The 24,655-nt window shown below is 42.6% G+C and overlaps 1 protein-coding gene and 1 long non-coding RNA gene across 12 annotated transcripts in view; one reads left to right on the forward strand and one right to left on the reverse strand.

Moving 5' to 3' along the window:
- The first annotated feature begins 2,244 nt into the window (after positions 1-2,244).
- Positions 2,245-24,655, forward strand: part of phldb1a (pleckstrin homology-like domain, family B, member 1a) — a 31,487-nt gene continuing 9,076 nt past the window's right edge. The window contains exons 1-19 of one of the 10 annotated variants that reach the window (XM_071461049.1): positions 2,245-2,712; positions 8,324-8,422; positions 9,271-9,394; positions 11,285-11,455; positions 12,780-12,905; positions 14,112-15,211; positions 19,259-19,495; positions 19,590-19,721; positions 19,844-19,981; positions 20,629-20,757; positions 21,548-21,703; positions 21,811-21,921; positions 22,044-22,133; positions 22,237-22,368; positions 22,802-22,924; positions 23,117-23,281; positions 23,509-23,649; positions 24,367-24,486; positions 24,571-24,649. In XM_071461049.1, the coding sequence (XP_071317150.1) occupies positions 8,363-8,422; positions 9,271-9,394; positions 11,285-11,455; positions 12,780-12,905; positions 14,112-15,211; positions 19,259-19,495; positions 19,590-19,721; positions 19,844-19,981; positions 20,629-20,757; positions 21,548-21,703; positions 21,811-21,921; positions 22,044-22,133; positions 22,237-22,368; positions 22,802-22,924; positions 23,117-23,281; positions 23,509-23,649; positions 24,367-24,486; positions 24,571-24,649 (3,334 nt within the window). In that variant the 5' untranslated portion in view covers positions 2,245-2,712; positions 8,324-8,362. Of the gene's footprint in view, positions 2,713-2,994; positions 3,200-6,041; positions 6,192-6,834; positions 7,671-8,323; positions 8,423-9,270; positions 9,395-11,284; positions 11,456-11,579; positions 12,365-12,779; positions 12,906-14,111; positions 15,212-19,258; positions 19,496-19,589; positions 19,722-19,843; positions 19,982-20,628; positions 20,758-21,547; positions 21,704-21,810; positions 21,922-22,043; positions 22,134-22,236; positions 22,369-22,801; positions 22,925-23,116; positions 23,282-23,508; positions 23,650-24,366; positions 24,487-24,570; positions 24,650-24,655 lie in introns of those variants that run through there. The other 9 variants (XM_071461050.1, XM_071461046.1, XM_071461048.1 and 6 more) reach the window with 9 other exon arrangements.
- On the reverse strand, positions 16,644-21,621 carry LOC139607829 (uncharacterized). Of its 2 annotated transcripts, none has more exons than XR_011684899.1 (5): positions 21,487-21,621; positions 19,774-19,948; positions 19,626-19,700; positions 19,246-19,402; positions 16,644-19,161 (listed from the first exon to the last, which is right to left on the reverse strand). It is a non-coding gene; the product is annotated as an uncharacterized lncRNA (long non-coding RNA). The 2 variants fall into 2 exon arrangements; XR_011684900.1 differs by having other exon boundaries at positions 19,580-19,700.

The raw sequence follows: 24,655 nt of genomic DNA on the forward strand, positions 1-24,655 counted from the left end.
TCATCCTGCAACACAACCTGCGGGTTGATGTCACTGTGGTCCTTTCTAGCATGACTACGCATTTTGTGTAAGATGGGTGTAATTTACCCCATTTTTTTAATTCAGAGATGTGATCAAAACCTACTGTACAGGGTATGTTAAACACAGAAGGTGCAGTCTGTGCTCAGCTAAGAACATAAGTCAGAGTTAAGGCTCCTCAGTAGCTATAATTCTTACTCTGAATCAATTCCCAGTTTAAGTGCATCTGGCTATGACTGATTCAGCACAGTCCCACAGCCTCTACCTCTGAGACAGTCGTGTTCGGTTTTGGTTGAAGTACTAGAATGAATTGTCATTTTGGAGGCTGTTAAATCAATGAAGTAAGTAGAAGCGCCACAACCTACAGCCTCCAAAATGACCTGTGCTGAGTCGACACCTCTGCAGCAGCTTCAACAAAGACTGAAACATAACTGCTGTGAGGACTCCTTGTAGGGCTGTTGAGTTAAACTGCCTTAATTGTAGGCAGAAGACCCGAGACACTGAAATCTGAGCGTGTTAACGTAAAATCTTAATTTTATGAGTTGGAGTTCGTAGTTCTGCACACCATCTTGAGGATTTTATTATTTAAAACAGTTCTGCCTTCAGGTACAAGTGCCCTGGATAGAGTGCTTGTGAATCTGTGTGGTTAAAGCTGCACAAACACGCTAACGGTTCTTTGTGCTTGAGGCTCCAGGTGTTTCCCTGTTACATATAAAGGAACAAACAAATACAAAAAGTACAGCCAGTTCACCAAAATGAGCACAGTAACACCTGGTCACATACACGTCACTACTACAACAGGCATACCGTTGTGAAGGAACATAACTTATAACTCCCTCAAGTTACAAATTCCATCATCCAAGTGTCAAGGATGTGTGCTAGAAATTAATAGTTAATAATTTCTTCAAGGAAAATTTGTGACATGACTGAAAGGTCATCAGACTATAAGAAGCATAGTTGTAGTACATGAGTTGTTTCAGGTAGTGCAATAGGATTTTCATACATTACCATTAGTGTTTAGGTTAGTGTTTTATCCGGTCTGAAGGGAATGTGGTTTAATTATTAAAGGATCAGCACAAACCCCCAAAACCTCAGCTTTTCAAATAAAACTACCATACAAGCCATAGCAGCGCACACTGAATTGCACAAAAGAAAAGTCATGGCTTCTGACACCTTGCCAGAGAGTTGCACAGTTCTGTGACTGGGCTCCAGAAAAACCCAAGAGCTGCAAATATAACTGATGCAGCATTTTGGGTAAAAGCAGTGCAACAGCAGTGCTGGTGGTTTCAGGTAGATCCAACCCTCGTTGCAAGAATCCATTGTTCAGTACAGTTTTTCCACCAGGAATGTTTTGCTAAATAGAATAAATATAGTTTATTTTATATCACAATCACAGCATGTAGCAGAATCAACACAGTCAGAAAATACATCATGCCAGGGCCATCATGGTGGTTGTGGTGGTGGGGGTGCACCTCACTGACTTTGCCACCAGGTGTCAGCTGTTTCATCTTTGAATATGATTGTGTGTGATGTGTTTATACCAGTGTATGTTTCCATTTAATGACAACTGAAGACAGTTCACTGCACATATTGCTCCAACAGATGTTCAACTCATGCACCCTCACCATATTCCCGAGAAGAGATTGATGAAAAGATTTCCAGCTAAAAAGAAAAAAAAAAAAGAAAGACTTGGAGTCGTCATTAGTAACATTATGTCAAACAGTAAAATATCTATAAAGCTATAATTAGGACTCATCAGTCCCTCCAGCAGTCATACTTGATAATCCGTGGGATCAATGCAAGATGTTGTTATCTAGTGTCAACTGTGGTGCAGTTTAGTTGTTTTCTCATCACATCCCAGACGTGCAGTTCAAGTCACCCACAACCTTTCCACAGGAGGAGCGCAGGCAGATATTTCTGTCTGCTTTGACTGTTTTATTAGTGGCAAAAGCAGCATGACGCACCAAGTTTGAGCTGAACCCAGGACAGGCTGAACCAATTACCCGGTCCCTGACAACGTGTCCCACACCAACAGCCAGGCTAAAAATTCCAGCCTGAGAGGAAAAACTTGAGTGTTCATTGGCTGTGATATCTATAATTTCCTGATTGGCGCCCTGTCAAAGGCTCTAAATTTACTGCTGTCGCTCCTCTCAGCTGTTTGTGACAGAGCAAAGCAAACAGAGAGATATTCAGTTTTTCTCAGGTTACCTCGGCTTTTTCTGTGGTTATATAGTATTGCTTTAATTTTATGTTAGATGTAAAGTCACAAAAAAAGAAAAAAAAAAAAGCTTCCTCTCTCAAAGTGCCAAAAACAGCTGGCTATTCCTCTCTAATCCTTAATGAGTTTGAAGTGACCTCATCCCACTGACACTTTTTCCATGTTTTGTTTGCCCTTTGAGAATCACAGAGCAACGTAGAGGTACGGAGTGGGTAGATTCAATTGAAGGAGAAAAGGGAATGATAAGTGGGGAGACAAAGAGGGCCGGACAGAGGGGTGGACCCAGCAGGAAGATGTAGATGAAGTGGATATTTCACTTTCTATGTAGCTCAACAGCAGTGAAGACCTGACAGCATATTTCCACCCTCCAGAAGAGAACTGGGAGACTTTTCTCATGAAGAGCTGGGAAGATGTCTCATCACTGATGTTTTTAATCTTAGGACTGACAGACGAGGAGATGTTCCTCGCCAGCTCGGGTAATGAGAAACAAAAACATTTGCTTCATTGTCCTTGTGTGTGTGTGTGTGTGTGTTTTGCAGGGAGAGAGAGAGAGAGAGAGAGAGAGAGATGGAGATAATGGGGCTATTGTGGCCGTTTTGGATTGTGGTTTTCAGCCCAATGTGATTCAGTTATTTCTCACTCGCTATGCACTATGTGTTAGAGAGTTTATATACTTTCAGTATCATCTCTTTAATCATTTGTCCCTGTCTTTGAGCACACCCACTAATAACTTAAATATTCCACAGCAGTGGGAGCAGGTGGAAGTCATCTGGTTTCGGAAAGAGAGAGAGAGAGGGAGAGAGATTAGGGGTCAAACCCAGCCGGCTCTGTGAATGAACACTTTTATATGTGTGTGAGATCAGGCTGCCTTTGGGGCTCACGCGTCTATTAATGTACTTTGGTGGAATTACATGCTGATGAAGTATTTCCCCCGACAGGAGTGTGAGGTGCACATGTGCCTGAGTGAGTACATTTTTATTTTTAAAATGCCAAAAACCTTCCAATATGATGCATTTCTATGTGACAGGGGAAAACAGCTAAAATATAACCTACTTAATGATTATGGTTTTTTTTTTGCATGTGGACAGATGTTACAAAGGAAATGGTACATCTGTTTGGTGGGAGACTCAAGAAAAGGTTTTGGGAATATCAGCAGCTTCCTGTTGTTTATTCTTATTCATTCTGGTTCATCTGGGGTCGTGCCTTATCAGAGTGGCAATGGGCTTAACATTATTTTCTGTACTGTGTGTTGATTATCGCAACATAAGAGAAGCAGAGCAAATCAGAGCGGAGCAAACCAGAGGATTCAAATGGCATTCATGTGTACACATTGTTAATTTGTTGCTGTATAAGAGGATAGTTTTTCTTCTGACAATTTTGCAAAATTGAGAAACCATGTTATACCACAGTGCTCTGCATCAATCTGGGTCTGTCACCCACCACTCAAATGGTTTTGTTTAAGGTCAAGGTTAAAGGGCAAAGGTGATATTTTGGCCTGAGAGGAAGTGTTGCTTGAGAGGCACAGTTCAGGGCAAGCAAGTTCATGTTATGTAAAGGTGATGAAAAAACTGCTTCTCATCAGCCTCCCACATGTTCTTCAGGTGCATGTATTAAGCTGTTTTTCCACACACCACTTCCACAGTTGTTACTATCCTCCATCCTTTCATCTGTCTGCTCTCATTTCGTAACCAGACATCCTGCAGAAAGCTGGACACAGCTACTCCACAAGCTGGTTTAGACAGTGTATGGCAGTGTGTGGCGGCAGGGCACACAAACCGGCCGATCCAAACCTCCCAACAGACCTGTCAGGAATCCTCGCATTGGTGTGATCAGTAAATCCACACACTGAGGCTGCAGCTGGCAAAACGCTCCGGTAGTGGTGAACTATTACCATCCTCCCACAGTGCTCATCACTCATTAAATGCTGAGGCATCACTAGGAACATGTACAGAGAAAATGATCTTGCATTAAGTCATAGTATTGGCTAGCAAACAAGATCAGATGACAAACAGACATCAATGTTGAACAATAAACCAACTGCATTATCTATCATAATTAAGATATGTATATATATATATATATATTTTAGCCAATATGTTTTACATTTATAGCAGCAAGAAGGCGAAATAAACTTTTCATAGCCTGGAAGGTTTTTTATAACTGAAACATTACATCTCCTAAAACTTCAGATGAAGCATTTGTGTTTATTAACTTTTGACCAATCAAAAATGGAAATAAATAAGTAATATTGTAAATAATATTTTCTCACACGAGATCTTATTGGAACACATTACCAACAGATTAACACAAAGTTGTTGCAACAAAATGCCAGACGTTGTATTGTATGACAAACAAAACAAAAATATAACTTAATAAATTAGTTGTTAAATATTTATAATTGAGTGTAAAAAGAAATGTAAAGCTGATGGATGTTTTCAGCTATATTTTTCTCCTCCCTCAAAATCTTTTACTACATTTTGTCAGTTTTGAGGCTCCACACAATTTGCCCTTGGGCTTTTTTGTTGTAAATAGTCTTTATACAGTTTCTTTTCAAATCTCTGTGTAAATAAATGTTCCTAATGTAGCAGTGCTTGACTGGCAAAAAGCAATATCCTTTCATACTTTTTTACTTTGAGGCTGTGTGAATTCACATGTTCCAATGAACAAAATAAGACACAACAAAGCTCAATTTTTAAATTATTTGATGACATGTCAAAGTTAATGAGCTGATATCACACAAAAAATCGTTGTATAAGGACTATATAAATAAGGACTGACTTTAGTTGTAATAATCCCTTTCTTTTGCTGCAGTGATTCATTTTCTAGATAGACTGGACTGACTAATCTGCGTTCAGAATCATTGTTTTAAAGGGCATCCCCTCAGCTGTAACCTCCACATCATCGCTGAGGGCGACTGACTCAGAACATTAACCTCTCTGCAGACTTTGCTTCAAGTCCATCTGGTTACTTAGCTGCCTCTGTTTGTTTGTTTTTATTTTCCTTTGTGACTCATCATCTACTTCATTTCCTCCATCTCTCCTCTCTGGCCTCAGACCATGGGAAAAGCCTTGAGAGATCAATAGTGGAGTCTTTCTCCCACTCTCCTTCACTCTCTCTCTTTCTGTCTCTGAGCCAAATCGTTCCTGTGGGACGTCTGAAAAGATGGCTCACGTGTTCACTCACTTCCTCTGGAACATAGTATTTCTCTGTCCCATTATCATTGATGTCTCAGGCACAGTGGACACATTATAATCCAATGTGCTTAGTCATATTATCATAAATTGTTATTCAACAGTTTTCCAGACTGGAAATACCCTCTTTCCAGTCTGGTTGCATCAGTGGGACAGAGCTTGGAGCAGGAAGTCAGAGGACACAAGGTCTTTTCCATCTCCTACTCCTACACCATGTGTTATTTCCTCCCTGGATCAGGCTGTTAACACCTGCTTTACCAATAGCCAATGCCGAGGAGACTCACAGCACTGCAGGGTTTGGTTTCCAGCCTCCTCAGATACTCTGGTGTGGTCCATCTGAGCTTTCAATCAATGGAAATCCTGTAGGAGTAAGTGCATCTCAGGAGGATCTGAACTTTGACCCAACGCCTCTTTTAACTGTTTTAAGCTGGAGCTCAGTGTTAGAGTGAAGACTTATACTTATGGTTTTATTTGCCAAAAAGAGAAAAGGAGTCAGAAGCCAGAAGTAAGACCACATTTTGGAGGGCAGTGCCGATTGTCCTGTCTCCCTCTGCTGCGTGTTGGGGATGTAACTCTGCACCGGGATGGGGAGGAGAAGGGGTTGGGAGGAGGGAAATAGCAGAGGAACTCAGTGGGTGAATGAAAAAATCTAGGAGCAAGACATAAACAATAATGTGGACACTGCTCTGTGGATTTATAATCTTCAGACAAAGTCATGGATATGGATCTAGCTGTTGTCTGGACTCTGTAAGAGTAGAGAAATGGTAAGAGCTGCATGTCTCTAAGTAAGGAAACTAAGGAAACTGCTGACTGTGTTTGACAGTGCTGTTGTATTTTTCTGCCTAACTTTATGTTGTCCTTTATAGAATAATACTATCTTTTATTTCATCAATTATTTTAAATGAAATTTTTTAGTGTCTGGCTCTGTTTTGTCAGTGTGTTCTCAGCAAAAGTCATTTCTCTTTAAAAGTAGCAGCCGAGACTGTGTGGCTGGCGGTGTCTATTTTCAGAAGCTCATGGCAACTCTGAAGGGCATAACTGCCCCCATAATGACAGGTTACAGTGGAAGGCCCTGCATTTGCAGGCATTAAAACTATTCTCCAGCCTGGGTGTGTACGTTAAATCACTGAGGCTTGTGGGAGCAGGAGCATATGTGTGCATATGTGTGTGTGAGTGTGTGTGTGAGTGTGTGTGAGTCAGACAGACAGAGAGACATTACCCTGCCCACTCTCCTGTCCTGTGTCTTGAGTGCGTGGCTGAAAGAGGGCCAGTGTTGACAGCCAGTGGGCTGACAGCAGAGGCGTGAGGGGTCCAGTGTCAGGGCTGAACAGAGGGGACGGTCTGTTCTCCGTGTCAGTGGGTCCTCACACAGAGACTCGCACACTGGACGTGATTGTCAGAAATGTGTGGTTTCACCCAGCAGCCTCGTCTGGAGTGACATCAGACGTGGATTGAACGCCCCGTTGTCTGAAAAAAACTGAGCTAAACTTGGAGTATGACAGCTGTGGATGGTTTTTGGCTATTTTTTTTTTTTTTTTTAATTTTAACTGATCAGTGATGTCAGCACAGAGCAACAAAGAGCTCAAGCATTTCTTTTTGATGTAACAGTCATGTGTTAGGGTGTGAATGGGTTGATGTGGTCATTTCCTCATACACAGACTGGAGAGAAATTCAAGGAAAAAACAGAATAATTGAGAAACACAGGACAGATGGTAACACGGATGGTTGATGATGAGTATAAAATGAATGTGAACCATATGCTGATGCCTTCAAAGTCATCAGATCTCAGCCCTGTTGAACAGCTATGGGAGATTTTGGACTGACAGACAGTGCAGCGCTCTTCACCACCATCACATCTTTTGGAAGAATGGTGTTCAACCATTCAGAAGCATTTCAGAGATTCTCTGCTGAAAATCACTGAAGCTGTTCTGGAGGCTGAAGGTGGCTCAACACTTTACTGAGACTCTTTTTTTTTTTTTTTGGATATTTCCTTAATTTGCCATCCATCTGGAAATGCCAGATCTTTGAAGTTAAGAAATCCCCTCTGAAATGTACCTGTCAGAACATTACATGAGTTAAATTTCCCATTGGTTCATAGCAGACAAAACAGACACTAGATTGTAGACGATTGTCTGTTTCAGTTTTGCTTGGAATGCAGAGCTATACAAAATTGTTGCCAGGACAAGCAATCCATGTGGGTGATAGAGAGAGACTTGGATACCAGCTTTTAGCAGGAAAATATGGTGAGTCATCTGGACGTCTTATGTGTCTGTATGTGATTGTTTGAGATATGTCTGGTCCTCGCGGGTTGTTGTTCCCCTCTCGTTTGATGTGAGCGCGATGAGCAGACAGCTGGATCTAATCTGGAGCATCTGTCTGCAAACACGGAGTGTGTGTGTGTTTGTGTTTGCAAGATCTGTGAGTGAGTCACAGAGTGACTCATCGTGGTCAGAGGAAGCAGTGATCTGACCCCTCGTGTGTAAGGCACCTGCACAGCTCTATCACACCTTCTGCTACATCTCCAACGCAACAATTGTGATGATACTGACATAAGATCAGGCTGCTTTTGCCACACTTTTTGTCAAATACCTGCTTGTGCTCATTCTCTAACATGTAAAGTCAGTAATCTCTCTTAGATTGAGGCATAAATCAATGCCAGCTTTCTTGGTGGATCATTTTGTCTGGCTAGTTCTGGAGAAAGAATTACCCACTATAATGGTTTGGTCACATGGGCTTATAACTGGGGCAGGAGGGTTTCTAAGGAAAGCACTGTTCCCATTGTAGTACAACTGTAGTAGCAGTATTCCCAGCGCTCCCATTCATCCCCTGCTCCCCCCCCCCCCCCCCCCCCCCCCCCCCCCCCCTCTCTCTCTCTCTATGTATGTGTTTGCTTCAGGATCTTCATGTGTCAGACACTTCTGACAGTCCGACCGACATGGACCGCATGAGCAGGAATAGAGTGGAACATGGGCGACAGACTCACCAGGTCTTACAGGTGAGTCAGTTCTTACCTCAGGACCGGTGACCATTTAAAGCTGATACAAGTGGGGTCTTAAATGTAACTGACTTTATTTCTGTTGCCATCTGCGATGAGCTGACTTGTTATTCAGCATTACTGAGAAGAACCAGCTTCACTACCAGTCAAATGAATCAGGCAGTCAGTGCTTGTTGTAAGAACGGACATATCTATATTTTTTAAACATATATATCCACAGTATATGTTAATTCTACATCTTTTACATGTAAAAAGTGTTGCATGATAATCTCCAGATGTTTCTATGCTCTGTCTCTTTGGGCTCTAACTCTACTATTGTTTTTTTAACAAGTGTTTCTCATTCTTCCAGCTCCAGTCAGCTGGGTTGGTAATGCATGAGGCTGTTTTCCAGGATCATAAAATGTAGCGAGTGAATATTATTGCCCATGTGACAGCCACTGTCTTAACCAATGCAGGCCCCTCACAAACCCCAGTGGTAATAGGTTCTGGTCTTGATAGTTTCTAAACTAGTTTCTTCATCACAGTGTTGCTTCATCAGATTTATATTTTGTATCTTCCCACTTATCATAATGTGATTTATTCAATGGTAAAAAAGGGACACATTTCAGGATGAAGACCTGTTGTACAGTTTAATTATAGTACATATGCTGGACTTCTTATTTGAACATATTAATACTGAAGTTTTGTTGTTCAGTCTTTCATACATCTAATTTTCCCTGCCAGGTTTCCTTACAAACCTGATTTGGGAAACCTAATTAATATACCCACTTCCTTGAGAGCTGACTTTGAGGATGTGACTGTTTTTAGGACAATGCAATGGTGTCTTACAAAAGATTTTGTTGTGACAGAACACTCCTTTAGACCTGTTTGAGACCGGCAAGTCCCTGAAAGTCCAGGCAGAGCGCCCCCACCTGGTGAGCTTGGGAAGTGGACGTCTGAGCACAGCCATCACTTTGCTACCACTGCTGGAAGGTGAAGACCTGTGTGTGTGTGTGTGTGTGTGTGTGTCACAGAGTTCTGGTTTAAACCGAAGTAAATTTTCACTAGAATTCAAAAGTTGAGCGCTTGTTTTCTAGATATCGTCATGTGCTTGTTGAATGGGAGCTCTGAAACTTCACTAACAGCTTGTGAAACATGCTGCCCAACCTTTTCATGCTGCTTTTTTAAGATACTGTAATTGTAAGAGGTGCTGCAGGATTAGGAAACTCCACATGGTTTTTAACCTTCTTGGTGAACTACAGTTTGTGTCAGCTCAGCTATCTCTGTATTGACTATAGGATCTGTGATCTATGCTATTGTTAGCAGCATATGGACAAAAAGCACACAAAACAAGTCAGTGGTTCTTTAATAAGTAAGTGGCACAGCTTGTCAGGAGTGATGAATTGACAAAAACTGACACCATCTAGTTGTTATTCATACTGTACCACAGCTGCATTTGCACTCTTGTCTGTGATTTTCTTGCACCATGGTCTCACACTGGTCCCAGACACCACAGAGGAAAAGAGAGGAGACAGCACAACCAAAGAAACAAGACTAGGTCAAAACCTAGTATATGGCTGCACTGCCTATGGTCAAACCCTGACTTTATAACTGCGACATCATCTGAAAAAATCACCAAACACATAAATTAAACACAAATGCTATGCTATGATTTCAGCTATATTTACTTATAAAATGAGAGAAGTTAGAAGAGACAGATCTTTCTCTCATACAGCTCACAGCTTCAGAGATCCACAATAGTTTAGCCTTTACTTACCTCATCTCCAGACCGGTCTTTATTTGAGTCAGAGCTTTATTTCTAACTCCCTCTGTTTGATATGTGTAATTGGCCATAATGGTATTTTAGTAAGAAGCCTCGTTTTGAGTCGCTCCTGTTTGCCATGTTAAAGTTACTGCATTGCTGTTAAAACAAACTCAACACTGCCCTGTAATCATTTCAAATTAAAAGCCCTTACAGGGCTTTTATTGCTGTGTTGCAGCAGGTATATTGACTCTTTTCCGGTTGCAGGTGTTTCTTTTTACATGCTAATCAGATGCTAGTTTCGTTACAGATGACTTTTCTCTCACTCTCTCATTCTCCTGCTCTCTCCTCTGTCTTATGTTTAGCTATTCTTCCCCTTTAGATATAATGACATGTGTAATGAAAGTAGTTTATTTGCCATCATCGAGGCGAGGCTCAGTCACTTGCAGACCGGTAGACCACTTGTAACAAGAGGTGTAGCCCTAATTCCCCAGTGGTATTCACATATGGACCAGCCATGTACCAGGTTTATACCCAGTCTTACTTGAAAAAAGTCTCTAAATCTAGCGACAATGTGCTAAGTTGGCAACACTGTAGTTTATAAACACCCCCTAATAGGATTTGTTTGTGCCAGAAACTCCAACTCAGTGATGAGGCATTTGGTGATGAGCCACTGACCAATGGTGGAAATATGATCAGTCAGTCAGTCAGTCAGCCAGGGACATATTTTAGATTATAGGGCTGGCCCCCGCTCCAGCCAAAAAGCCTTCGGGATTTTCTTTTTGCTGTATCTTGATTGTGGTATCAAATAAGAAAATGTATCATACTGTATGTGTTTGTGTTGAGTTATATCTCTTGCATCCTGGCAGTGATGGCATATAACCGATAATGAAAGTACAACACAGTAAATAGTAGATGGTTATATTAACTACCACTGACATGATGTCTGTCATCTGCCAGGCTAAGGACATCTCTTGAGACTAACACCTGACTCCATTTTTTACTTGACCTCTGAGACCTCTGTCTTTGAACCTCAACCTAAGAATACTTCACAAAAGTATTCACAAGTCCATATGGATGTCCGGTAACTGATACTGAGAAAATGTGTTCTCTTGTTGCAGGGAGAACCACGCTGGGCAGTGAGGGGACAGATATCCCCCTGCAGGGCCTCGGCATCGCAGCACAGCATTGCTACATTGAAAACCAGGGAGGCATTATCACCTTGTACCCATGTGGAAACCAGTGCTCTGTCGATGGCCGTCCCATCACCAAACCCTATCGTCTGACACAAGGTAGCACAATTACAGACTTAAATAACAGCAGTATCATGAGTGTTGGTGTTAAAGCTTATTTATCTCGAATCTTATATCAGTAATTTCATAATATTTGCCATTAAAATGTAACAAGATGATTAGTCATTTGGTTGGACAGTGGTGCATATAGTGTCCACATTAGTCTAAAAAACTTACATGATGTACAGTCAAATAACTTAAAATGGCCACTGTATTTGCAGTATCACAACAGAAAACTTTTAGTGGGTAAACTGGGTTCTGCCATTTAAATTGATATAAAGTCAACAAAAACACCTTCTAGCTTCACGAATAGTCAAGTAAATTTTTACAGAAGTAAACAAAACAGAAGTTATCACCGGGGACCTTTCATATAGAGCAGGTCTACACCGTACTCTTTATAATATTATTTACAGAGACCCTATGATTCCCACCATGGGCTAGCACTTGGCGACAGCAGCAATATCAAAACAGTCCCATGTCCTTCCAGTAACATGCATACATGCCATAAAAAAAAGCATAACAGTCCCGCCCCCCTCAGTCCCCTCTACATGGGATCCAAGCCAGCAGCTACACCAGAACGTCATTTGAAGCTGGGTGATCAGCCGGTGCATGAGGAGGCAGCAGCTGCTCAACAAGAATACCTCAGGCATTGCTTCATTCAAAGGACAATCATGAAATGCTGAATAAAACAACTCTGGAATGGAGGAAGCTGCTTCAGTTATATCATAAGGAACAATGTTGACTTTATTTTGAAGGAGGAAGTAAATACTCAAACCCCCTGTGGAGTATCCATAACTGGAAACTAAACAACAGCGTGTGAATCTCAGGAAATATATCAGGCATTCTTGAAAGCCACCGGAAATGCAGAGAAAGAAGAAGGAGTTAATTTCACTTACTGGTTAATCACACGTGAGTTAAACTCAGTTTATGAACGTCAGTTAAACAGTTAAACACACTGCCTGCTGTTCGGGAGGATGAATACACTGCACTCATGGATCTCCTTATTTTACCACAAATCAGACTGATACGTGATATGTTAAGACAAGTTAAAATAAATCTCACAGAAGAACTGGTCTATACACTTAAACCTCCCACTATTGTTACTTTTACAAATACAAACTAACTGCAATCATTCTAGACGAGAGTTTGTTTTGTTTTGTTATTTTGTAAGGGTGAATTTTTAATTGAAATTGGTTGAATAGTTGAAGTTAGAGCATGTGTATAGAAACACAGGAACAAAAACACCGGATCAAAAATCAGTTTTTGTAGCTGTACATTTATGGAGGTGACAACCAGCACATCACTGACAGCTCTCTCCTCGCAGGGTGCATGCTGTGCTTTGGTCAGTCGGCCTTTTTCCGCTTCAACCACCCTGAAGAGGCCCTGAGGATGAAGAGCATGCTGCCTGGAGGAAGCCAAGGACTAGGCACCACAAAAACTCCTCCCACTGGTAAAGACCCTGCTTTCATACTTATGCAAGACAATAACGCAACATCTAACTCCAGACTGAACAATTCCTGCGATCCAGAAATAAGCTGGTCCTTGACAACTGTGTGTATGAAGGTTGCACACTTTCCTCAGCAGCTATTCTGGGCAGAGCAAATGCTTTAGGCTGATATTCACACAAACTATTATCATCACTTGGGCTTCCATCCACCTTACTGTAAAAGTGAAAACATTGCCTGAGTTCCCACTAATGCTAAACATGGGCTGTACACTTCCATGTAGTTCAGTTTAAAATATGCACGTTAAAGGCTTACATCCTTGGTTAGTTGGTTAGTTGATTGGTTAGATAAGTTGATGCAAAACCCAGACCTCAATGACTAGTTTTGAGCTTCTCAATTCTCCAGCTCAACTGGTGTTGAAGTTTTGATATTGGTTATTAATATCCTTGACAGGATGTGGAAATAGCTTGCTCAGAACTAATTATCTGTGGCCTACATTGTGATCTAGTTCATTTAAATCTGTGCTTTTCGCTCAGTGTGTGACCCTATTGTGACAAAGGATTATTATAGTCTTTGCCACCAGTTTTTGGATAATTTTTTTCCCACTTTATACAGTTACATTTATATGATGTTATGTAATTGTGGTAACTGTTTCCTTGTGCTGTCGATGATATTTAGAAGCCATTCTCCTCTGACCTTACTGGTTTGGCTGTCAGTGCTTGAACAGTACAGTAAGAACCACCACACCCTGCCCAGCGTGCATGGCCCGCTCTTTCCTGACCAGGCCCTGATTTCATCTGCTCTGAATGAGGTACAAGGCTGCAGCTTTTATATTTAGCAACTCCAGATCCCTGTAGGATTACGACAACCAGTGAGGAGCACAACATCCAGATCGCTGGGTTTGGTTCATACAGGGGAGCATGGGCTCCAAGACATTTATCGCTATGTAAAGTGGGCCACTGAGACACTGTGTGTGTGCAACAACATGTTCAGGCGAGTGTATTTTTCCTTTTATGGGCGACCCTCGCTGCTCTACAACACTGACCTGAGGTGTGGTGGATGTCAAAAGGACAAAGATGACACAGGACAGATTCCTCCCACTGTGTGTTTGTTTACGTGTGTTTTTACAACTGTCTTTTTAAGTGTGCTTGGCCTCCTTATTTATTCAACAGGAATGCTCATGCACAAGTGTTTCTGTCTCCCTCCTGCAGACTCTCATAGTGTCCTTAACGGGAACCATCAGTCTCTTTCAAGCAACGGTGACTCCAAAATCAACAACATTGCAAAGAACCTCCAGGACTCTTTGGTGCTGAAGGCACCATCATCATCATCATCATCATCATCAGCAGCAGCATCAGGATCTGGTAAACAGCCAGGCCTTCAGCACTCTCCTCCAAACATGCTCAATGGAAGAAACAACTCCATGACAGCGGACTCCATTTATGAAAACAGCAGCAAAACTCCTCCAGTACCTGCCCGGTCCCCTCATAACAACCACACTCCTGTTCCTCATCCACGGGCCTCACTGTCTGTCGCCTCAGGCAGCGCTAGTGGTGGTCAAAGGGCCCAGGAGAGCCCAAAGCTTGTTAGGAACATAAGGTCAGGTCCCACACAGCCTAGCGTGGGGTCAGGACAGGGCACAGAAAGCTGTAGCCTAACTCACAAATCATCTTCTGTCAAGTTTTCCCCAGCGGCTCCTTCCAGCCCTCGAGTAAGAGGCTCCTCCCTACAGAAGAGAGCCCCCAGCCCCATGCGAGAGCAGGGTCAGTATGTTGATGTCCCTCAAAGGCTCAGGAATCCAGAGCCAACTGGGCCCACCAGCCTCAGAGAACTTCCTCCTCTCAGCCCTTACATGTCCCACAGAGGGACTCCAGGATCGCAGGGCTCGGCTTCCTCCCTCCCCTCACAAGGCGTCACTGGTAAACCTGTTCCCGACAGCCCCCAGGGCCACCGTAAACTCACAACAAAAGCAGAGGCCATGAGAGCAATGTATGCCCAGAGTCCATCACCACTCTATGGGCTGGAGAAGGACCCTGGAAACAGGCAGTTAAAGCCTGGCCCGGGAAGTGCCATCATGTCAGGCCTGGGCTCTCTGTCTGGTACGTCTCCTCTTGCTAGCCCTCGTAGCCAAAGAAAAACCTCTTGCATGACTGTGACAGGATCCTCCAGCAAAGAACAGAGTATTATGAAACCATATACCCGGGAGCGCAAAAACAGCATCTCTGAGATCAGTGACAATGAGGACGAGTTGCTGGAATACCACCGCTGGCAGAGAGAGGAGAGGCTGCGTGAGCAGGAAATGGAGAAACTGGTAAGTGATTAACCTTTCATGTATGACTTCACAGTTAGATATGAAAATCATTTCAGAATGATAGGTCCAGTCCAAATCTGGAAGCTGCTGTGAACCTCACTCAGGAAGCCATAAAGAAAACATTTGCTGCTCTGTTTTGTCCTTTATGACTCTTAGTTTATTCTATACCCTGAGTATGGGTGGAATTTGTATATACTTTAAATCTCCATGATCAACTTAAGAGAAAAACATCAAAACAAGCTTAAAGGTACAGAGCCACAGCTGCATCCGGGCATACAAACTGTTTAAAAAAAACATAGTTTTAAACAGTTTTTATTAAACGTCCAGCAGAGTTTTTAGTTCTGTTTGGGTTCCTGCCAATTACTTAGAAGAATATCTGGGTCTTTGTCCTGCTGGCTGCTGATTTATGTTCATCAGCTAGTGGAAAGCAGGGGTAAGTCTAACCTGGTTCTGTCTGAAGGTAACAAAATCTGCCTACCAGAACCTCTAAAGCTAACTGATTAACACATATGTCTTGTTACTTTAATCGTAAAGAAAAGTGTACATATGATGAGCTGTAGATGTCAGATTTTGTTAAGAAAAATCAATTATCGCAGGTGTTTCTGTGAATTTTAAGTTTTAGTAAATAGTTAATTAATTTAGTTAGTTCACTAGTTAGTCAGCCAGTCAGTCATTGTCCACAATTTGAAAAAAAAAAAAAAAACCCATCATATTTGGCTTCATTACACAGCATTTAAAACAATCAGGACAATTGATGGAGACATACAAACACCATGGTTTTAAAGCACATAAATACAGTTAAGTGGAGAAGGCGCTGAGACTGCTGGCATGGCAGACACTATGTCTGCATTCAGATATCTTGTCCAAATCTCCTGGCATACAGCCACTAACTCATCCCCCTTGAGCATTACTGGCATCGTCAGCGCATGTGGCCGCAGTGACACGGGGTGAACATTCTTCCACACAAGTCTTAAGGTCCAGAGCGGAGGGCGTGGCTGCCTCTTGCTCAACACTATATTTACCAAGAGGACGACTGGCATTTACTTTCAAAGCTGCCACCGCTTTGACTGAAGGCTCTTTCTTAATCAAACCCACGCCAGATCATAGACTGCATACTTGTTATCCATCCTCAATCCACACCCACCAGACACCCCACCATTCTTCACCCCCTCCACCCTATCCTGCCACTATACTGACAGCTGAAGGAACCACAGAGGGGGTGGGAGGGGGGGGGTCATTCCCGGACATTCTCCATGTCCACAGACTATTTCAGGAACCAAAGGTTTCTGGTAACGTGTGTCTGAGTTTCATGGGCTGATAGGGCTTTGACTTCTGTGGATGTTTGTGTCAAAGCCACTCTACCCTGCCGAGTCATCCCGTATGTCCACGTGTAGACAGTGTACAGTAAGCATCACCTCTGCAAAAACAAAAATGCATAACGGACAAACATTTCTTTGCCTGAGGATTTAATACTTATTGTTACTTGTTTATTTGTGATGTCAAATTTGCTAATTTTGTAGGCAGTCATATTATGATGGACAGTTAAACAGCACCAGTGTCAAACCACCAACCCTGCAGCTAAATGAAAAACACACACACAAAAAAAAACAAAAAACATACTATGGCTGTGAGCTAAAATGTGAAATGTGTCTGATATTGGCTGAAGTTTCCAGGTTTTTCAGTGATCTGAAATGTTGCCAGTAGGCTACTTGGTAAATACAGGATGATGATAATAGGTTTTATTGCTTGTGTATATACAGTAAAATATGTACACTCCTGCATATATACGATGAAAGTAGATAACCACTGTGTGACACATTGAACAGTCAGTGACCACCTCACCAGAATGCAGGGCTCCTGTTAAAAGAATAGTTAGAGTTTTTGGGATATTTGCTTATTCACTTTTTTCCTGGGAGTTAAATAAGAAGATTGATAGCACTCTGTCAACCAACAGATGGTTAATTTAGCTTCATGTATTCTACTATTCTACTGAACTGTTCCTTTAACAGACCCATTTTATCAGGTTACCTCTATGTTCCCTGTTGTTTATGTAGCATTTATGTTTAAATGGTGCATATGTGGTCTCAGATTTTTGGACCCCTCAGATCAGAGGGTGCATGGTGAACCAGGTTTGGGTCCTGGACAAGGTTCTTGATTTGTGGGTATTGCAGCCTTTACAGAAAGAAGAACACCAAAATGATAAATTATAGACCTATAGATGAGAGAGACAAAGAGAGGATTTCCTCTCAGTGAAATGAATGCTCTATATTTGGCTCACTGCTCTTTTGGCACACTTGGCACAGCTATGCAGGATTTTTTTTTCTCATTTTAGTGAACCCACACACATGGATATTGCTTCACATTAAAAAGCCATGCTGCACTTTATCTCTCAGCGTAAGTAAAGGGCATAGCCAGAGCGGAAGAGATGTAATAGAAAAGTTAATTTCAGCCTCATTTCCACCGAGAAGAGGCCAAACCGCTAGTTTGGAATCCAGAGTCCAAATATTTCTATTTTTGAGAGGGCTATGGTTAACTGAGAGGCTTTCTTTGATGATACATGGAACAAAAACATTTTATTTGCAAATTAAACTGCAACATTTTGGGTGAAAATGGAGCAGAAGTTGTTTAAGTGCTGCATTTTGTTCAACCAAATGACCTGCATTTTTTAGTTAAAACTAAAAGCATTTTGGAAAATTGCTCAGTTGAAAAGACTTGAAACATCCATCTGCGGGTGACAGAGTCTGCCTGCAAGCACCTCCAACACTAACATCATTCAGTGTTCACAATATAGAAAAAAAAAAAAACTCTTAAGCCGACAAAGATGTGAGTCCATATCCAGTAAATGTATACTTTGTGGTATTGATGTGGAGTCACTGGGTCACATTACATAATGGAAGCTACTGATAAAAATGCAATTATTTCTATGTTTAATATTGATATAAAAAATGAATTACATGTTCAATGTCAATCAATGAGACTAATTCTGTGTAATCTTTTTGATAATTAATTGTCACTGATATGGGCAAATTAGCATGAAGGTATTGAAAAAAAACATATTATCGTGTTTAAACAGTAATTTATTGATGGTCTCTAAGTTTAACCCCCCACTTTAAGCAGGAGGAGGGAGGAGAGCTAAACATCCTCCCACTGCCAACACAGGGTGAAACTGAGTCAGAGGACGCCACTGGACCTGGTCGAATATCCAACTTAAAGCTAACTTCATCACAGTCTGATAATTGTGGAGTCAGTCTTCTTATCTTACTCACTGTCAGAAAGCTTCAGATTTTAAATCTGTTAAGTCAAAATGTCTTGATCATTAGTTAACCTGGGAATTCAAACTCTGAAGTTCAGATAAATATGATATTTCATCAAGGAATTAACTAGACATGCACAGTATAAACAACTGTCTAAGGTGTAAATCTTGCGGTTCAAGTAAATGCTCATGACAGAGTTGGTGTGGTTATTTTAACAGCCTGAATAATTTGAATAGCAGACAGACATGGGCTGATGGTTGTTGAAATAACAGGAGGCACATCAGACACAATTGTTCGTGGCCAAGGCAGATTTCTAATTATCATCAGATTGGAATGATGATTACATATTCTGCGCTGTTATTTTGGTAGATTCGGGCAAGTATCCCATTGTGTGGAGTGATGAGAGACAACAGAACGGCAGAGTGAAGAAACACCAAACAAGAATCTAAATAAAGTCATTTAAAGTGTCTGTGATCAGACTGACAACTGGTGTAGTGTAATCTCAGATACTGTCAGTCAGCAACCAAAACTGGCCGGCGTCTTACATTTATTCTTCTGTCAGACTCTGTGTTCATAAACAACTCCGGCTCTGACAGGTTTCACTATGAAGCCCTCCTGGGAGACAAACTGCATCAGCCTCAGCCCTCCTGCGATCAGGTTACAGTTGTCCCGTACCCGTGGCTGAGGGACAGCTGCCTAAATGGGACAATGTCACACAAGGACATTTGAAGCTAATCTGCAATATGATCTGTAATGTAGGACAGCACGTTTACGTCTCACATGTCTTCTGTAGGAGCGACAGAGGCTGGAGACCATCCTCAATCTGTGTGCAGAGTATAATCATGAGGACAGCGCTGTGGAGCTGGCTGAGGTGGTGAGGAGTGGGCTGCTGGGGGGCGCTGCCGGGACCTGCTCTGACGCAGGAGGCGTGGTGTCCCTTCAGGGAGTAGATAGACCCCAGAGGGTGAGAGAGAATGATGAGGAAGCCCAGAGAGAGGAGTCCAGCAGCACAGAGAGCACACACCAAGAGGTAATAAACACATTCATGCATGCATGCACGTGTGGAGAGAATTATATAATTTGTGCTTTTCGCTGATTAAGTTTTTTACTAAACCTGCCGTCAGTGTGAAGAGCTGTTAGCCGGTCAGGAGCAGGTCTACCTGGAGGAGGAGAGGACCAGGATCTTGGCCAGGGTTGATAACTTGAAGCACAGAGTCAGTGAACTGGAGCGGCAGCTACAAGAGACCAAACAGGAGGTCAGCACACACACACACACACACACACACACACAAGTGGAAGCGGCTTCACCTGTAAGTTTTTTTATTTAGCTCGACAGTACTTGGTGGTTTGCAGACTCTGACTCCATATTTGTCTGTAGGCGGAGATGGAGCAAGCCCTGCTGCAGGCGGAGAGGCGGGCAGAGCAAGAGCAGGTGGAGGCTGAAAATGAAATCATCTCTCAGCTGCAGCTCAAACTCAGCCAGCTGGACAAGGCCATGCAGAAAGAGAAGGACAAGGTGGGCACCCAGGAAGAAAGAATGTGATACTGTAATTACTGTTAGTTCACTCAAAGCCGTCGGTCTTGCACAGTTTGCACGTGAATGTTAGACATGTTCTTTAGTGTCTGTGTTTGAATATATAGAAACGCACTCCTTCACAAATATGCAAGCAATCTAGAAATACAGTGTCTGTTTTTCTGATGTCTCAGCTGACTTGCACTGCTTATTTAGTAGATGTCTGTCCTAAAACACAAAGCACAAACTGTCTTCACTCTGCAGTGTCCAACACGTCTTGTGTTTAAATAGACAAAAACAACAACAGCTGAAATCTTGCTCACATGTCCTGGGCTTTTATCTGGACGTGTCCGACACTAAAATGTTTATTCAGACGTGCACACAGCTTTTTATTTTCCCTCCTGTTTTGATGTGATCCGATGTGTAAAGCTTTTAACCCCTAACACTCCTGCCAACCTAACCTCTAATACTCCTCCTCTAATACTTTAACTGCCTTGGCCTGTTAGCTTTAAAACCTGGCTGCATGGATTTGAGTTATCTGTGATTTTTTTTTTTTTTGTTTCTCCCTGGGGTGGTGTGCGTATGTGTGTCTGACTGCGGACCCAATTGTGTGTATGTGTGTGTGTGCGTGTGTTTCCGTGTGTTTTTAGGGCAGGGCTAATGTGTCGGCTGAGCGGAAGGTCCTGGAAAAGCAGAGGAATGAGTACAATGAGCTGAAGAGGCAGTTTGATAAGTGCCCCTTGTCTCTAAGGGAACAGTTACAGGAGCAGCTCAGCAGGGTCAGTGTTCTCACACAGCCCACTGGCTGGCAACAGTGAGTTATGATATACCAGATACCACAGTTCTGTATGATCTGCACAGAAACAGCCACAGACATGACACTGACTCTGTTTGAAGCACTCAGAGCTACTCATAAATCTGCAGACTGTGCATTTCCTCTTTTTCTGCTGTGGCCCTTCATTACCTAAATGTGTAAGGTTTATTGTGTCAGTGCCATGTAAGTGGGACTGCACAGTGGGCAACGCTTTCGCTACTCCAGTAGCTATTTTAGACTGCTGCCTAATTGCTGCTGTTCCCTCATTCTGGATGCTTGACACTGTCAGTTGCAATTAGCGTTAATTAATAAAGTTATTAACAGCTTTGCTCTAAAAGTTTGCATGTGTTTTGCATTTGACAACTGACTGTGAACGATTCAAGTCACCCACACCCACTTAATGCTTTTAGGCAGAGCATTGACAGATCTGATGGTATGAAAAGTTTGCTATTTCATCATGAACTGTTTTTCTAACTGTGAACAAATCCCATGAAAACACCGACACAATGTTTTAGTCCATTTCTCAGTATTTTCCAACCTCTCCAGCCTTTCAGTAGGAACCAGGGAGAGTGGAGGTTGGCATTCAGGAATTAGTTGTATCGGGCTCAGATCCACTCATTGATGGTGTTTGTCTTTTCATGAGCTTTGTTGACAATCAGAAAAACATAACAACATATATAATAATATTACCAACCTTATGTCACAAGTCTGTGTCAGTCGTTTCATACGGTGTGTGTTTATCTGTCCGTGGACAGAAGGCTGAAGCTCTGGAATCTGGGACCAAGCAGTTTGAAGAGCTGGAGTTCTGCCAGCTGGAGGAGGAGAGCAGTTTGGAGGAGAAGAGGGAGACCCAGAGCTCGCAGCTTCTCCAAGAGCGAGCCGAGTATCAGTGCAGCGTGGCCAAGAGGAAGGTGGGAGCGCATGCATATCTCACACACATATACTGTATATGTGTGTGAGATATGATCACCTACACAAGATTATATATCGGTTTGAAACTGGGCTTTTTGATTCTCAGGAGAAGATGGCTGCTCTGGACGCTCAGGCGAAGCAGCTGGGGTTACAGGCGGCTGGAGACTGTGAGAGGATGGCTAAAGACAGGACACTGACTCTGCAGCTGTTACACAAGGTCTAATAATAAACCTTGTCTTCACTGCATTGCATTATATTGATAATAGTGATGCAAGAAATACCGGTAGCTATGATTAAATGTGAAATCACTTGTATATACATGCTGGTCCTGTCCTCTAGGAGCAAGACAGGTTGTGTGCTGTGGAGAAGAGGTACCACACCTTGACAGGAGAGAAGAATTTCCCAAAGCCCAACAGCAGCATGAAGGAGGTGAGTGGGAGCGTGTGAAACACGATATCACAACCACCTGTGGCTTCTGAGCTGGAGGGAAATTACTGCAAGAGTGGGCAACTTAGATGAACTTTCTAAACAGGAATTGCTTCACATCAGCGAACCTGACCTTGTTTATGCGGACGGTCCTCCTGATAGCCCCTGTCCTTCCTCTGCCTCCTTCTCCTCCTCTCTCATCCCCTCCCCTGAACTCTGCCCTGTTAGGCTACAAGAGGTAAATCTCAAACAAAACCTAACCAATCCTAAATGCCTGTGCTGCAGTTTCTGCAAGTGTCTTAGCAAATACTGACAAACAACAGCAAGCTTGCAGTATGTATGTTAGTAGGTCAGGTTTGTGCCGTCATCGAAGCATTGTTTGTCTGAGGCTTGTACATCCTCCAAGTTAGTGGTTATGTCACCTGGACTTGAAGCATTTGAGCAGAATTGTTTTCTACAACAATGAACTAACATCATAAACTGGATGATATAAAAAATGGAAGATGACCCGATGATTAAAGTGTGAAGTGATTGCCATCCATATTGATTTCAAAGTTAGAAATGAGTTGTGATGTCCTCATGTTTGCTTTGTGAATCTGCACGACTTCTCTAAGTGTCGACTGTCGTCATCTTCAGCCTTCTCATCCCTGTTTTTCTGGCCGTTGATGCAGGAGTACCTCAGGCTGTCTGATGTCTATAAGATGTATGGAAATGCTTCTATGCAGCCTCACTCTCCTTCCCCTGCTGCTCTCCACTGCCTCTCCCTCGCTGTAGCTCCAGCTCTGCCGTGTGAGGTAGAGGCCCTGCCTGCTCTCTTTCTCTTTACTAAAGACTGAACCTACCAAAGCAAATCAATCTTATATCAAATGATGTTTCCTTTAGATTCACCTTCCTGTTGTTCTTTTCTGCTCTCTCCCTGTTCTGTGAATGTGTGTGTTTGTCTTGTTTCTCTCTGTATCTGTATGGGGGTGGTTATTTGTGTGAAGGAGTACATCACAGTCAGTCAGTTAAGTCAGATCTTTGGGATGCAGAGACTGGACACCTCTTCCTCCTCCTCCTCATCTATTCCATCATTCCAACTGGCCTCCTCTGAATCTGCCTTCTCATGCTACTCAGCTGCATGTGGTCCTTCCTCTTTTCTCTCTGCACAGGTTTGTCTTTCCTAGTTGATGGTGTCCAATTTCTAAAAAGCACTTTTTGGTAACTGGCAACTCCCCACGTTGCAGCCATCAACTGAATTTCTAAATTTCCGATCTGATTTTGCTGCAAGGATTGGTCCATAGTCATCTGTCCTGCCTGCCTGATGCTTCTGTTACTGATGCCGTTGCTTTACTGCTTCCTTTTTTTTTCTTTGGCTGGATGCTTTTCATCACCTCAGAGCCAGCCTGAGCTGAGCAGGAATGCAATGCCTCCTATTAACCTCGAGCGCTGGTACCAGGACATCATGGCTGCTGGAGAGCCTCAGTCATGTCCTCCACCACTGCCTGCAAAGTCTTTTTCCACACGCAGACACGGGCAGGTAAATGTTGCACTCTCTCTTGCTCACTGCTGTATGCTCCCCTGGCAGATACTTTTCAGTGTGTGAACTCAGAGCCTTATGAAAGCACGCCAATGACAGGCCAGATGTATCACTGTCTTGAGCTCCCGAATTCAGGTGATTCTCTATAACAATTAAACTATCTGTATTTTTATGACAAGGAGGCCCTCTAGTGGACAAAGCAAGACAGGGTAGTGTGTGAACCTCTCCTGTCACTATAAAAGGTTTACAGTAATGGGACAGTAATGAGGAAATTTGCTAAGATTAGTCAAATAGAGATGCCGGTAAGTGTAATCTTCAATTTGGTATTTTGTGCAGCCATAAACTGAAACATGTTATTGTAAATTGTCCGGTAACATGCTGTGAGCTGGAAAAGGAAGTATTTTAGCCAACATGACTGACATCATTGTTGCACCCAGCTGTGGAGGTGAGAAACAGAGAAAGGCCTGAGTCACTGTCTGAACAGCAGACAGTGAGGACAAAGGTCAGGTCAGCACTGAGCTTGACCACGGCGACAACCATAACCTTGTCCACTTGCTCAAAAGAGTTCTATGTTAGTTATCCCAGACATGTAGTTACCACAGGTCAGAAAGCACAAACTAAGATTAAATCAAAAATTCTTAAAAAGTCTTGGTGCAAAAGCATCTCTCCTTCAAATATGAAAAAAATCAATGACCTGATCTGTCTTCCTTCCCTCAGCTGTTGAAGTCCAAATCAGATGGCGAGGTTGGACAGGCAGGGTCATGCACTCATGTCAGCAGTGCAGCAGCTCAGCCACACTCCAGTGGTGCTGCTCATGAGAAAAATGCATCCACCAAGGTGAGCACGTCTGTCCAACACATCTAAATTGTAATTAAATCTTCTGTGTACTTCACTGTGTGATCCTTTCCATGTGTTTTTCAGGGGTTACAGTTAGTGCTAAGGGAGATCTCAAACCCATTAGACATGGACTCCAGGAGGCAGTTGGCTGTGCAGAGCAAAGGTACCT

This window comes from Trachinotus anak, unplaced genomic scaffold (genome assembly GCF_046630095.1).
Source record: "Trachinotus anak isolate AG129_WGS33_773 ecotype Australia unplaced genomic scaffold, CSIRO_AGI_Tana_v1 ptg000024l, whole genome shotgun sequence".
In the NCBI taxonomy this organism is placed as follows: Eukaryota; Metazoa; Chordata; class Actinopteri; order Carangiformes; family Carangidae; genus Trachinotus; species Trachinotus anak.